The sequence below is a fragment of the Agelaius phoeniceus genome, chromosome 4, assembly GCF_051311805.1.
Source record: "Agelaius phoeniceus isolate bAgePho1 chromosome 4, bAgePho1.hap1, whole genome shotgun sequence".
Classification (NCBI taxonomy): domain Eukaryota; kingdom Metazoa; phylum Chordata; class Aves; order Passeriformes; family Icteridae; genus Agelaius; species Agelaius phoeniceus.
Genome location: NC_135268.1, coordinates 64,126,100 through 64,140,017, shown reverse-complemented (window position 1 = coordinate 64,140,017; position 13,918 = coordinate 64,126,100). Strand labels below are relative to the sequence as shown.

Below are 13,918 nucleotides of genomic sequence, written 5' to 3'. Positions count from 1 at the left end.
ATGAGGGGACTTCATTCATTCCTCATCCTACTTAATTGTATCTCTAGCAGTTGGTTTTTATCACACTTTTAATAATATCTTAAAGCTAATTATTTTCCTCCCCAACTACTCTCACAGGAAAGCTTTTCCAAAAGATCACTCTTCTAACGACCAGAAATTGCCTTTTAATTTCCTGTTTAAAAGTATTTGTGGCCAGTTTATTTCCATTGTTGTTGTGCCAGCATTGTCCTTTAGCTTAAGTAGCTCTCTCATTCCCTGGTGCATTCCTTCACACTGTGTTAGCAAAGAGCCAACAGATCTCCTCTGCCTTCTGTTTACTGGGTCAAATAAATGATGCTCTCTTGATTTTGAAGGAGCATGGTTTGGTGACCATCAATTGGTCATCAGTTGCTTCTTTTGCTCCTGTAGCCAATAATTCTGTCCTATCCTTCTCCAATACTGGCAGCTAAAGAAACATATTTCTGCCAAGGTATTGGAGCTGGTTTCACCAGTGCCTCATAGGAGCTAAATCACTCTGTGCCAGCCTGAACACCACCAGGTTCACCCTTCTTGAGGTGTACTGGGGATCTCTTCTGTTGCTATTTCTTCTTGCTCTCACTGGGGGGACAGGCATCCCAGCTTCTTGGCCAGTAAATTGAGCATTTATCCTCACAAGACCAAATTAATTACATTTTCCTTTTTTCCTGCTAAAGAGGTTAAACTTCTACTCCTGGCATATTTGTTTAAACGTAATCATCTGCATATGTGTTGCTAATGAGTTGATCATTCTTTTGCCAAAATAAAGTCATTGTAATGAGAACAAAATTAACCCTGGGATTTTATATTGGAGGGAGACATTTAATTGGAAATCAGTCTGGTTCCATATTATGGATTGTAATTGAGCCACATTACCTCATAAAATAAATGAGGCATCAGAACTAGCAGAAGTAGCCCATCCCCAACACCAACAAGTTCTGTTAAGCAGCAAGCTAGAAAAAATTATATCCATACAAACTCCTTTCCTGGCTCAGTACATTATGATAATTGCATTAAATAATACCTGGTTCATCAACAGTGATGAATCCATTATAGGATTTCATTGTTTCCCCTAGCTAGGCACAATCCCCTCTGTGAGTTAGTTATTAAGGTCAAGGCATTTCTAAAAAAGCTTCATCTCAGCCAGATACTGCATACAGTGCTACATCTGGGGATAATCAAGGAATAGCATTTTGTACAATGCCAGTTCGGAGAGAGAAAGAAATGATCTCTTGTTCCAGCAATTAATCCTGCTGATAAAATTGGATGTTACTGCCCCCTGAATCTGGATGGTCTTATATACTAACATCAACACACTCACATTTGAGAGACCTTGGACATAAGTCTGGAGCCAGCCAAACATTCCTTACAGAGGGGAAAATGTAGTGTGGGGAGGACTGGCTTGAGTTTAGCCACGTCCCAACAAAGAGAGTAACAGTGACACTATCTCCATTTATCACCAGGGTTATTAGCAAGGAATCCCCTTTGTTACCTTGAGGGGTGGATGAGAAATATTTGACACCTTTTTTTTTCCTCTTCTGAGCAGAAAATTAATGTATTGTAGCTATTATTTTAGACTAGAGGGTTGTATGTGCTGAGCACAGTTCTTTGTGGGGTATTTGGGGAGTATGAATGGTCTTTCTACAGCTGCTCACATTTCCTCAAAGCTAAGAGGCATTTCCCCCTCTGCTGGCTCCAGGACCAACCTACAAATGTCCTGTTAGTTTCTGTCTCTGACCTGCAATGATCAAATAATGAAACTGAGGCACACACAGTCTCCCCAAACACTTTGACTGTGCAGGAGTGCTATTAGCCATCAGTCAGTTTGAGATGTGGCATAGCCCTGTTCTCAATGCATCTCAGAATTCTGCCTATTCAGCTGGGGCAAAAAGGAGTTCTGGCAACACACTGGAGCAAGCAGAGGAAACCAAAGGGAAAATGCAGCAGGCAGGGTCTGGAGGTGGTGCTGCCTCTGCCTGCCCCAGCACCTCAAGCAGCAGCAGACTTACTGCCTTCAGCTGATGCCTCTTTCTGCCCAGCTGGCCAGGAGAGGCACCAGGAAGCAATGGATAGTTGATGGAAGAGGTGTGAAATTCCACTGATATGCTGTCCCAGGGTTCACCTGAGGACTGGCTCCTTTTGTGAACAGGAGGAGATGGTAGCACAGGAAAGGGAAAGACAGCTCTGGTTTCAGACTGTGCTACATGTCATCCACACTTTGATATTTTTATTATATCTATATAGGGAGAGGAAATCTATTAAGCAACATGGCCAGTGCTCATTAACAAAGATGCTGACTGAAGAGGATAAATCTATTTTTTAGATGAGGTACCAAATCCATATAAATCTTTTCCATTGCAACTGAAATCATTCATCTCAGGATGTAATAAGCAGAGGTAATTCTGCAACACCTCTGCTTAGTGGCTAAAGCTTTTCCACTACCTGTGATCCAGGATCCCCTTTACAAACTCAAAGATACCAAGACTCACTCACTGATTAGCAAAAGCAGCTCCTTGCTGCTGGATCCTAAACCTGGATCTGTCACCCTGTTCTTCTAAGTTCTTCTAAGCTTTCTGATGTTCTTTTAATGAACTTTCTCACACACTTTTCTCTAAATAATTAGTATTTTGCATTCTTTTCTGGAGAAGGAGAAATTTGATGGACTGATGGTTTGTCCAGTGTCATTGGAGAGGTGGCACTGTCATCCTCCAAGCCACTGTCACTTTTGAAAATCTATAAATGCTGGAGTCAGAAATTAAATGTCCTTCTTTTTACTTTGGAGTTTCCAATGTCTGCATAGTTTTGTTTCGTGTCCTATAGTGACATGGATCTAAACCTACATCTAGATCTAAGCTAAAATTAGATTTAAGCCTCACACTATTGCAGCATACTGTGGCATTTTCTCTCTGTCTCTCCTTATTAAAGACATCCATGCTACTTCTTCTGGCCACCTCTCCCCATCATGCAAGCTGCTGTATGACCCATGTATACATATAAACATGACCCATGTATATATATAAACACCCAGGACTGAAACAGCTTGAGATTTCAGGTCATCAGGAGTCAGTATACATAAATCAAGAGAGAAAAGGTCTGGTTTATACCAAACCTTGCTTTATAGCCAGCCTTAAATATGTGTGCTGATGTGGTGTTTGGACCTTCCCAGTGTTTCCTAACACCAATGCTTACATATGTTTTGGAGGGTGCAGCTCTGCAGGGGCCAAGGATAATTCTGCAGAATGTGTGCTTACATAAATAAGTGTGGATACACGTAGCTGGGCCAGAGCCTGCCTGCCTGGAGAGCCAGCAGCAGGAAGCTCCCAAGGCCAGCTCCAGGCTGCAGCTGTACGATCTGTTCCTGCAACCTTGCACCCACTGGCCTGGGTCTGCACAGAGAAATCACCAGAAAATCCCCATCCCTGCCCATGACAGCTCATTTTCTCTAAGCTCTGGCAATACCAGAAGAGTTCAGCCACTCCTTTCTTCATTTTCATAAGAGAAATGACAGGGGCTGATATACAAAGAGTTTCTCAGGTTTCCCAATTCACTTGGCAGGCTTCAATTGCTGCTTCTTCTGTGCTTGAAAGAGTCTAAATTTTTTCAATTTTTTTGTGTAAAGGTTTCCCTGGGCCCAAAGGAAGACAGTGTCACCTCCTCTCAAAGTCCCATCCACCGACAGGTTGGTACAGAGGGACCTTTTTCTTCCTGGCCCAGAACAGCCTTTTCAATTTTTTATGTTTATTTTTGTACTCTAACTATTCCACTAGAGCTACAAAAGTCCTTTCAGTAGCACAGCTTCTATTTAAGATTATGGATAAAATAGCTTATTGAAGAGGAGAAAAGCCATTTCAAGCTTTCTGAGCTCTCTCTATAAAATACGCTTCTGGTTTTAATTTGCAAAGGCAAGCTTGAAAATCTACAATGCAGCACATACATATTTTACTGCCAAGCTTACATTTTTTCCCCTTGATGACTCAGCACCAAAGGAAGAAAGCTGCTGTGATTAACCCTAACCCAGACAACAGAGCTCAACAGCTACTTCTAGTACCATGGGCTGGCCAGTTGCCTTTTCAAGAGCAAAGCCAACAGGAGACTTGTGCAATTGATGATCTGGAATAAGCCCAAGGGCAAATTTAAATCTGAAATATCTAAGTCATTCAGTGAGGCAGATGGGTAGGGGGGGTGTGTTGGTCAGTACAGATCAAAATAGATCAGATAATTTATATTGTAAAGACCAGCATACACCCTCACAGCTTTCTGGACTTCTTATAAATCTTTTATAAACTAGAAGAACATATGTATTCATTTTAGTCTGTTTATAGTGAACGCCTCCACTTTACACTTCCAAACAAAGCAGTTCAGTTCCTTATCACATTACTATTACTCTCCTGGCTGTTTCACATGGTTCATCAAGTCAGTCTTTCAGTGATATTCTGCCTTTTTCACTAAAGAGACAAAACTTAGTATCAGTAGAAAGATACAAACACAGGAAAAGCACTCAAATGACAAAGCATAACCTTCCAGAGCAGCTCCTAGCCACAGCAAAAAGACCAATGGCAGGACAAGATCCATTATATAACACTTAAATGGATCAGAATCATCAGGAGAAGGGTGTGGAAGAAGTGGAGATGTAAGGGGACTAGGGGCACAGTAATGAGAGAGCTGAGCAGCTCAGGCAGGGGGAAAATGGTTGAGCAGAAAGCCCAGAAGAGAGGGCAGCCACACACCCAAGGCACACATGCAGAGGCAGAAGTGGGGAAGATTCCCAGCCACAGAGAAGAAATTCCAGGAAAGCTGGAGGAGAGAGGAGTGCTTGCAAAAAGCAGCCACGTGGTTCACTCCATTTTCTGGATACATCAAATGTTTTGTGAGAAGAGGACTGAATAGATGTTATTAACCCTCCAGTAATTGCAGTAACTGCCTGGGGGAGGGATGTGTTCAAAACAGGCAGAAGCAGTACCCAAGAGCTCTGTGCAGCCCTCCTTTAACCCTGCTCCCTCATTTGAAGAAGCCTGAAAGCACCTGAAAGAGATTAATGCCTCCTCTGCCTTTATTTTGCAGAGCAAGATCACAGCAGGAAGATCCAAGCCAGTGTTCATTGCCTATCACCCTCCTTTCTAACCCACCTGCTGCCTGGCATTTGGTTAAACATCCAGTTTTATTGAATTACTGAAGGTGTGCCCACAGCTGACACTGCAATGACACTGCAATCAGCTCTTTTGGGATTGTTTCTCTCTCAGGACTGCTCTGGAGCCAGTGGGAAGGTGCTGCAGCTTTTCCATGGGTGATGTAAGGTCACAGCCTGCAGACCACAGGTCAAAATCTGTGCAGATGCACACCAAGACCTGTCACATGGCAAGGGCACAAAGACAGCCTTAGTGGGCACCCTTGTTTCTAGTTCAGATGTAACTTAAATATGTCTGCAGTTGTAGGTGGTGCCTAAAAGAACTGATGAAGAGTATTTCTATCTGTCTGTCTGTCCCTACCACTGCCTTGGTGCCTCTAGTGACTCTGGTATCACCCCAGCTGTGTCTCTGGCTGGTAAGTGCTGCTCCAAGGAGTCCTTCAGGAGTTGAAAATCCTGAATATAAACACAATTCCCTAAACAAAACCTACTAAATGCCTTTTTCTGACCTCAGTTGAGATATTTTCCAAGTTGCAAGGGAAAAATTACCCACTGGGAGAAGAAAATGCAACAAAGGTGATGACAACAAAGTGGGCCAGCAGTTGCCAAATTGGTTGAAGGTTTAGTCAGCTTCACATGTGACAGGGCTGCTGCTGAACAAGGATTTCCTGTGCACCAGGATGGTCTGGAGACACAGGGAAATCATCTCTCAGGATCTGGTCAGTGAAGGAAGAGGAAAAAAGCTCAAATCTGGGGGATGATGGCATTAAAATCAGCTGGGGTAAGAAAGTGGAATAGGTCAGGAATTCTCTACAACTATCATTTAAAGGATCAATTTTTTTTTGCCAGGTTGCCTGGTGAAGGATGAAAACACCTATCAATCAGGTAATCTGGGTCTGTGATGCCCCCATAGCTTTACTTTGTGATCATGCACTCCTTACAGCTCAGTTCCCATGGTTTAAGGATGCAGTACTCTCCAAGTGCTTTGGCCAACAACCTACCACAGTTAAAAGCTTTCCTTTAAGCAAGGCCAACTCTGTTGAATGCCATGGGACAAAGGATCATGTCTGAAAAATTGAGGGCTTTATCTTTTCTGCCACAATCTTTCCAAAACATTTGCCAAAATATCATCCCATCCTCTTTAAACAGTGAATCCATCCCCCTAGATCAACTCTGTCTTTTCTTTAGTTTAGAAGTATGAGGACTATTATAATTAACACCACATTTGATTCTTCTGTAAGTAGAGTTTTAACCAAATGTGGTACTTTTATGTTACAGAAGATTGACAGTTAATTTAACAACCTTGACTTAAATCTGTGCCTTAATATCATATTGTCTCTTAGATAAATGTATCCTATTATAACCCTAAAAATTGGGTGTCAATTATATCAGTGGAGTTACAAGAGTATAAATTAAGGGATTGAAATTTCAGCTTTATTTTTTAAGTGGACAAAGTAACCTCAAGTCCTAAATTCCACTGATCTGTGACAGATGCATCCAGCTGAGAGGATTCAGCAGTGATAAAAGCCCTGGGTCATAAAAGCCCAGCGACCAGGATGTGGCCCACCAGCCTCAAACACCATGCTCACAACATGATAGGTGACTTCTGATGGTACCTCCATGCCCAGCCCTGCATCAGGCAATAACACATGACATTCATCCAGCATTTGGCCCAGGCTTCAGAAGGGGTTGGCTCTCACAAGGCACCAGCAGCCCCAAGGGGACCATGGCAGCTGTCAGCCAGCAAGCATCCTCAAACACTGTGACTGTGTGAAGGGAGAGGTATTGTCTAGAAATGTTATAGGAGATCAACCATTAGTGTTATTAAATCTTGCTAAAAGCCTAGCTGTGACTAAGAGCAGTGGGGTTTTGTTCAAGTTTTGACTATGTATGCACACCCCCACACTTTAAAGATGTCTGTACAAGTATTCTGAAGAAAACTTTGCCTTCAGATTAAAATCATGTATAAATCATTTCAGCAGTATAAGGAGATACCTGTGTATTTTATTTTCAATATAAACTTTTCCCTCATAAGTGTCTGTTTCTGACCCCATTTCCTATGTTAAAAGGAGCTGAAGGCCAGTGTTGCTAAAATAATAATTGTGTAGAAATCCTAGAGCCACTGGCAGGAATTCAGCAGAGCTCACATGATTCAGTGATGACAACTGGCTTCACAAAGAGCAGGAATTTCTCATCTTGTGAGTGAGCATGATGTAGATGCTAGTTGTGCATTTTTTTGTTTTGACACAACTTGGACACATCCATCTCAGGTCCAGCCAGTGCGATTCCTGCAGCCTGGGCTTTCCCACACGCGGCAGCACAGTCCTGTGGCCATGCTCCATGTCAGCACCTGCCAGTGCCAGCCACAGCAGGATAAGGGACCACCCCACCAGGGCAGGGGGAAGACCTCAGCCCACTGCCAGGTCACTCAGTGCAAGCACAGGAGCAGCAGCAGCTGGAGAGGCTCTGCCTCTGTGTGTGCACAGGTTTCAGCAGGAAACCAACATGAGAAACATCCACAGCAGGTGAACGAATTTGCTCAGGTCTCATGGACTGGAGCCAGTGTGAAGGTCATAGGAGGAAATAACTTCCCCATTTTTTTTGCCTTTTGCTTAGCAAAAGCTACGGCACATTGTGGAGTTTAGAGCTGCAAAGAAGAGAGGAAAGGTATAACATCTCTATGTGAACACACTTTTTCTGTCAGTCTTATTTAGTGTTATAGCTCAGAGAAGAGCCAGTGGCACAAAATCTGTCCTGGGCTCCAGAATATATACTGTAATTGTCCCCTGCTCTCTTCCTTGTACCTCCCCACTCTCTCATCTCCACTGGCTAGAAGAGGCCAGAGATCCTCAGGATGGGACAATGTCTGTCTCAGGAGAAAGCCAAAATGATGAAAACAACAAGGTGTTTAGAAGAGGAGGAGACCCACAAGTGACAGGTGTGCCAACCTGTCACACTGGCTGAGAGAGCACTCTGGCTGCTCTCCTACCTCTACAGCTTCAGGTTAAACAGCCCCACTCCTCTGGCCAGGAGAGTAGGAGGCTCAGGGGGACCTTCTCCTTCTCTACAACTGCCTGGAAAGGGGTTGTAGTGAGGCTGGGGTCAGTCTCCTCCCAGGTAACAACTGAAAGGACGGGAGGAAACAGCCTCAGGTTGCTCTAGGGGAGGTTTAGGTTGGATATTAGGAGAGATTTCTTCACAGAAAGGTCGTCAATCTTTGTAGCAGGCTGCCCAGGGGACTGGTTGAGTCAGCATCCCTGGAAGGATTTAGAAGATATGTAAATGTGCTGCCCAGGGACCTGGTGTGGCGCTGAACCTGGCAGTGCTGGGCTCATGGTTTAACTCGAGGATCACAGCGGCCGTTTCCAGTAGCAATTCCATGGCTCCATCTGCCAGGCTGTGCCCCTGCCCGAACACCCTTCAGGCGCTGGGGCAGGGCTGGGGAGGGGGCCGGAAGGCCCGGGCGGGCGGCAGAAGGCCCGGGCAGCCCCGCTGGCCCTGAGGCGGGCCCGGCCGCTGCCGCCTCAGCCGTGCGGACGGGCCGAGCAGGGGCCGCATGGGGGCACCACAGGAGGCGGCGGGGCCCAGCCCGAGGCCGGGGCCGAACCGGGTTGGGCTCCCCGCACACCCTCTGAGAGCCGGGGGTTCGCAACCCCACTGCAACACTCCTGTACCCCTGGAATTCCGCAGAAAAGCGCTCCCTGAATACAAGTAGCCGGAACGGAAAGGAATTGCTGCTTTTAGCATCACTATGGATAAAGGGTTTTTCGCTGTTTTGCCCCATTCTGGAAGTGTTCAAGGCCAGGCTGGATGGGGGCTGGAGCAATCTGATCTAGTGGGAGATGTCTCTCTCTGTTCAAGGCAGGGGGGTTGGAGCGAGATGACCTTTAAGGTCCCGTCCAGCCCAAACCCTTCTATCATTCTATTATACAGCCTCAGCCTGACCCCAGTGGCATCACAATTGTAGAGTTGTTCCTAGCTGCCAGGAAAGTCACCTATTTGAAGATATATCACTTCAGTCTGCCTCTGTGGGTTTTTAGTTTTGTTGTCAATATTTATAAAGCACTTCATTTAACTAATTACCACTGGACTACATCAGTCAGTAGCAGAGATGCACAACTTGGATAAAGAGGAACCTGTTTTATTAGCTCCCTCTGAAAATGTTTGGCCATTTCCATGCTAAACTGTATTTTTCTCACCCAAACTATAGGCTAAGAGGCCGGTTAAACTCATAAGGGTCTGACAATGGGACCTCATAGCATCTCATCTGAGAGAGGCAGAGCTTACTGACTGCCCAGGAATACAGGACACAGCCATGGAGAAAGCATCTGGCCTCTCTCAGTGCCACAGCTCCCAAATGCTGACTAAAAAGCCCACCACACAGTGTATGATGCCTCTGTCATATTGTGGAGCTGGATGACAGTAATCATTTCCTTATTTTTCTTAACAGAAAAGCACAAAGCATTTTCAAAGGATCTTGGTATTGTAAATCATGTTCCATTTTGGCTTCTTATAAAGAAAAAAAAAAAGCAAAATGAGTCACTGCAGAACAAATACCACCAGGAAGCCTGCAGAAAGCAACTCCAGCCTTGCTGGGAGTCAGGCAGTTGTACTGGCTCCTGCTGCTCTTTCCTGCAAGAGCAGCTCCAGGCTGGTCTCCTCTTAGAGGGCACTACAGGTCTGGCCACTGGGATACAGCAAGACCTACACAATGGATCCCAAAACAGGAGAGAAAATCCCACTGCTACAGCTGAAGATACAGCCTATGCCCTGAATGCTGAGAGGAGACCCCTGCAAGGTCCATTTGTGAACATGTGTATCAATGCAGGCCCCTTTCTTTTCATGTGGCCTGACATGATCTTATCCCCCCTTTAGAAAAGAAAGACCCTGGAGAAATCTGTCAGGTCTCTCAATGTCCAAGCTGCCTCCTTATTGTCTGACCCAACAGCCCTGCAGTAGGCAGTGTGTCCCCTCCATGGCACACAATGTGGTGCCATTGACAGCTCTATTTCACTTCCTCTAGCCATCCCTCCAGCAGCATATTCAGCTGCCTTTCTGCAAGCCCTGCCCTAAAGGCACCACAGCTGCCAACACACACAGAATACTCTCAGAATCACCCCTCAATGATCCATACATTTGTGGTTGCTGGGATTAATATCCCCATGGCAAGACCCTGATCAGCTGGAACTGGAGCATAATCATACCTCACAGAGAAAGGTCATGCTGCAAACCACACAGCCTCTTCCTGTAATTGGCTGTAAATAGTCTACAACTCTTCTCTTTGTGCAGCTTTATCCAAAAATAAAATCCCTTTAGGCTGTGGTAGACCTCACTTTGATGTTCATGGGAACAGCACTCTCAAATTATATGCAGTACATGGCACATGGACTGTACTGTACAGCAGTTCAATGCCAGTGACAGTCTATGGCTTATATTTAAGCACTGAAATACAGTTGAATTTCCTTGGGTAGCATTAAGGTCAGTTTCAGGTTAACTTATCTCTTCCTGTAATCCCATAAAATAAATATTTTTCTGACTCATTTTAAGTTTAGAGTCTCTGAAAATAGTTTTCCTGGAATAGACCTTGTCACTACACTGAAATTCATGTCTCCACTGTCCCCACATAATTAAGCACACTTGATAAAAAACATGTATTTTTAAAAGGCACTGTTAATATATTTTATTAGCCAAGTTGTTACTGAATCAAAACTTTCAATTAATTTAGTAGCATGTTCGTGTTTAACCTTTATTCTAAAGGATAAATCTGCTTTTCCAGCCTATCAACTCAAACAAATTCCATATTGCTTATAGCAAGCTAAAACACACCCTACAGCTGTCAGATCCTAATAAATCTCATACTTTGGACTTGAAATAAATGACCTAAAGCTAAATGTAAAGAAAAGCATTTTTTTTTCCTTAAGCAGAAAAGCATACAGGAGGTCAAAAGGTCACCTTCTTGCAATCTGACTACCACATTCCTAGAAGGCAAGGCCAGAGATGAAGTGAACCTTCTACATTCCCCATAAGAGTGAGGGGGGTCCTTACAACTGGGAGCTACACAGATTGACAGAAAGACACCTCTGTGACAGCCTAAAGACAGTGATGACGAATCTTGATCAGCCTTGACATCACAGCCTTGTTTTTCTGTTGCACAGCCACCCACTTCCCACCTCCTCATCCATGCTTCCCAGTTTCACCACCAGCAGTATGCAGATTTCCAAAGAGTTGATCCCCCTCATCTCTAGGGGAGAGTGACAGCTCCTATCTCCCTCCCCTTGGAGCTGGAACTCTTTACATATCTCCAGGAGAAGGCAGAAGAGAAGAAGGAGGACTTTAGGGGTGGTTAGCCTTACCTAGGGTCTCCTGGCCGGTTTCACAGCGGGGTGCTGGCTTGGTGGCTCTAAGCAGCGCAGCGAGGAGGAGCAGGAGCCTCAGGACCATGCTGGAGCCCCTTGCACAGCAGCACAGTGATGTGGCACTCAGTGCCTGATGGAGTGACTCCTCTGCCGAGCCTCAGCGCGGCTCTGGCTCTCCGAGCTGCAGAGGAAATCAGTGCACTGCAAGGGCATGCCCACGTCTCACAGTGTGTGCAGTCCAGGCGTCAGATTTCAGCTGCATTTCAGCTTGGAAAGCAAAAGGCTTTGAGACACAGAGGGAGGAGGAATGAGCTCCCCCTCCCCTCTGCCTCCAGACCGTCTCCCTCCTGCAGGCTGGTTTACAATTCCATAAACAGTTTGAGCAAAGGGGGGATCCTGCAGGGTTGTGCCCCCCTGGGTCCCTTTGGTCTTCATGCAACACTTTTCCTAAGGGACAAGGGACATTCATGAATGTGTGTCTCTCTGAAGCCAAGAGAACTGTCTGGAGAGAGCAGGGGGAAGAGACGGAAAAGCAAGCAACTGAAAGCAACTTTCCTCAAACTGTGGTATTTCAACACATACTTAACTGCAAGTTTAGAACAAACATGACAGTGAAAGGACTCTGAGCTGCATTCTTCCAGCACACAGAGAATGGGAACACACAGAACAGCCACCAGGATCCCCCTCTGCATGCTCCTCCTGGGCATTTTACTTAAGATAAGATCAAGTTGTCTGGAGGGATTCCAGTGTTTTCTGTCTATTCTTAAAAAAATAATAACTTCACAAACGACTAGAAGAGATTCCAGGACAGCATTATAAGGTTTAAACTGGACAGTAAATCTACATTAAGTTGATAGTAAATTGATCTTTTAATTTTTTTGTTTGGTTGGTTTTGGTGGGTTTTTTTCAGTATATTTTAAAGAAATATGTATTGTATGTTTTAATTTCTTTGCAACAGGTATGGTGGAGAAGCATACCTTAATTAAGATGCAAATTCCTCAATTCTTACCTACACATCAGAAAACATCCCATATCAAAAAAAAAGGGATTTTTTTCCCTCAAAAATCTAGACCTAAACAGACAAAAGCATCCTATCTTTTTCAGGCAGTGCGTGTTCCTTTGAGAACATATACCTGCTTATACAGAAGAGCAGAGAATTTGTCCTTGCAGGCAGAGCATGCTGGCTCCTGCTGCTCAGTGTTGGAGATCAGTAGGGAGTTATGGTGCTGTATGATAATGTAATCAAATGAACCCCCCATAGGGAAACCACTAAAGAGGCTGACAGGGCAGGAGAATGCTGTGTGTGTCTCAAAAAGTAATTGATGTCTCATCTCATTTGAAAGGGATGCATTGAGAAGCTCAGCAGTCAAGTCTGTCCTCTGCTTCCAGGCTCGGCAAGGCAGGTTGGCTTTTTATCTTCAGGATTTCCCTCTAGATCTGGAGACTGCAGAGTCTGCCCTGTCTAAACTGACTAAACAGTACCAAAGCCTATCAGGGTTTGAAGAACAAACTTCCAAGGACAAGAATACTATTTACCTGCCTTATTTTTTGTCCTGATCACACAGCAGTATGGCTGGACCCTCAAGAAAAAAACAAACAAACAACAAAAAACAACAAAGCGCTGGAAGTGTGGCCTCCAAGGGAACGAATACTTCACCTTCTGCCTAGTTCCCCAACAACTGGCTGCTCTGAGTACCAATCTGCCACACTTGTACCTGATGTGCTCAGGTACAGCTGAGGGTGTGTTAAAGCCTGAGGCTTGCTGTGTGCCCAGCCTGTGCATTTTGTGTTAAAGGGGAAAAAGAAGCTGCTCAGAACTAAAAGGGATGTGGCTCAATTTTTTACAACAACAAAAGGCAGCAGAGGTTATACCTACAAACAAGCCAACCATCAGCCCTTGGAAATGTTCATGCCTGTACTGCAGTTTTCTGCAGCCCTTGAGAGTGTGAGGGGAGGGGGAGTGTGAGGGGAGATCCTGTCACATACATCCCAATGCTTGTGGTGGTGAACTCTGCTGCAGAACTAATCCTGTATTATCTATAGTCCTGTCAGCTTTTCACTTCTTTTTTGCTGGCATGTTTTCCTGCCTGTATTTTCTCTGTTTGCTACCCTCCAGCATAGGCACTATGTCCTTGTGAGTGATTTCTCACCTCCACTGCACTTCAGTCACCATTGCCAGTGTAGATGCCACGTACTTTGGGACCATGTGTTTTAAAATGTGGTCAGTGTCATTATTATTGGATATTAGAAGTGAATTCAGACCATGTAAAACTTATGATGGGAAGGAGTAAAGGGTGGATCGGGGAGGCCAAGAGCAGGAAAATCAGAGGAGGAGATTAAAAGGCATGGCTGCATGCAGGTTGGCTGTGGGGCTGTACACTTGTCTGAGTCCTGGGCCTGATCACTGAAATCCAGTCTATTT

At 44.8% G+C, this 13,918-nt stretch overlaps 1 protein-coding gene across 1 annotated transcript in view; it reads right to left on the bottom strand.

Annotated features, from left to right (window-relative positions):
• The window catches only part of CPZ (carboxypeptidase Z), a 34,304-nt gene extending 22,581 nt beyond the window's left edge, over window positions 1–11,723 (bottom strand). Inside the window, exon 1 of the mRNA XM_054633437.2 lies at window positions 11,494–11,723. Coding sequence (XP_054489412.2) covers window positions 11,494–11,581 — 88 coding nt within the window. The 5' untranslated portion in view covers window positions 11,582–11,723. The remainder of the gene's footprint in view (window positions 1–11,493) is intronic.
• Between the last annotated feature and the right edge of the window lie 2,195 nt (window positions 11,724–13,918).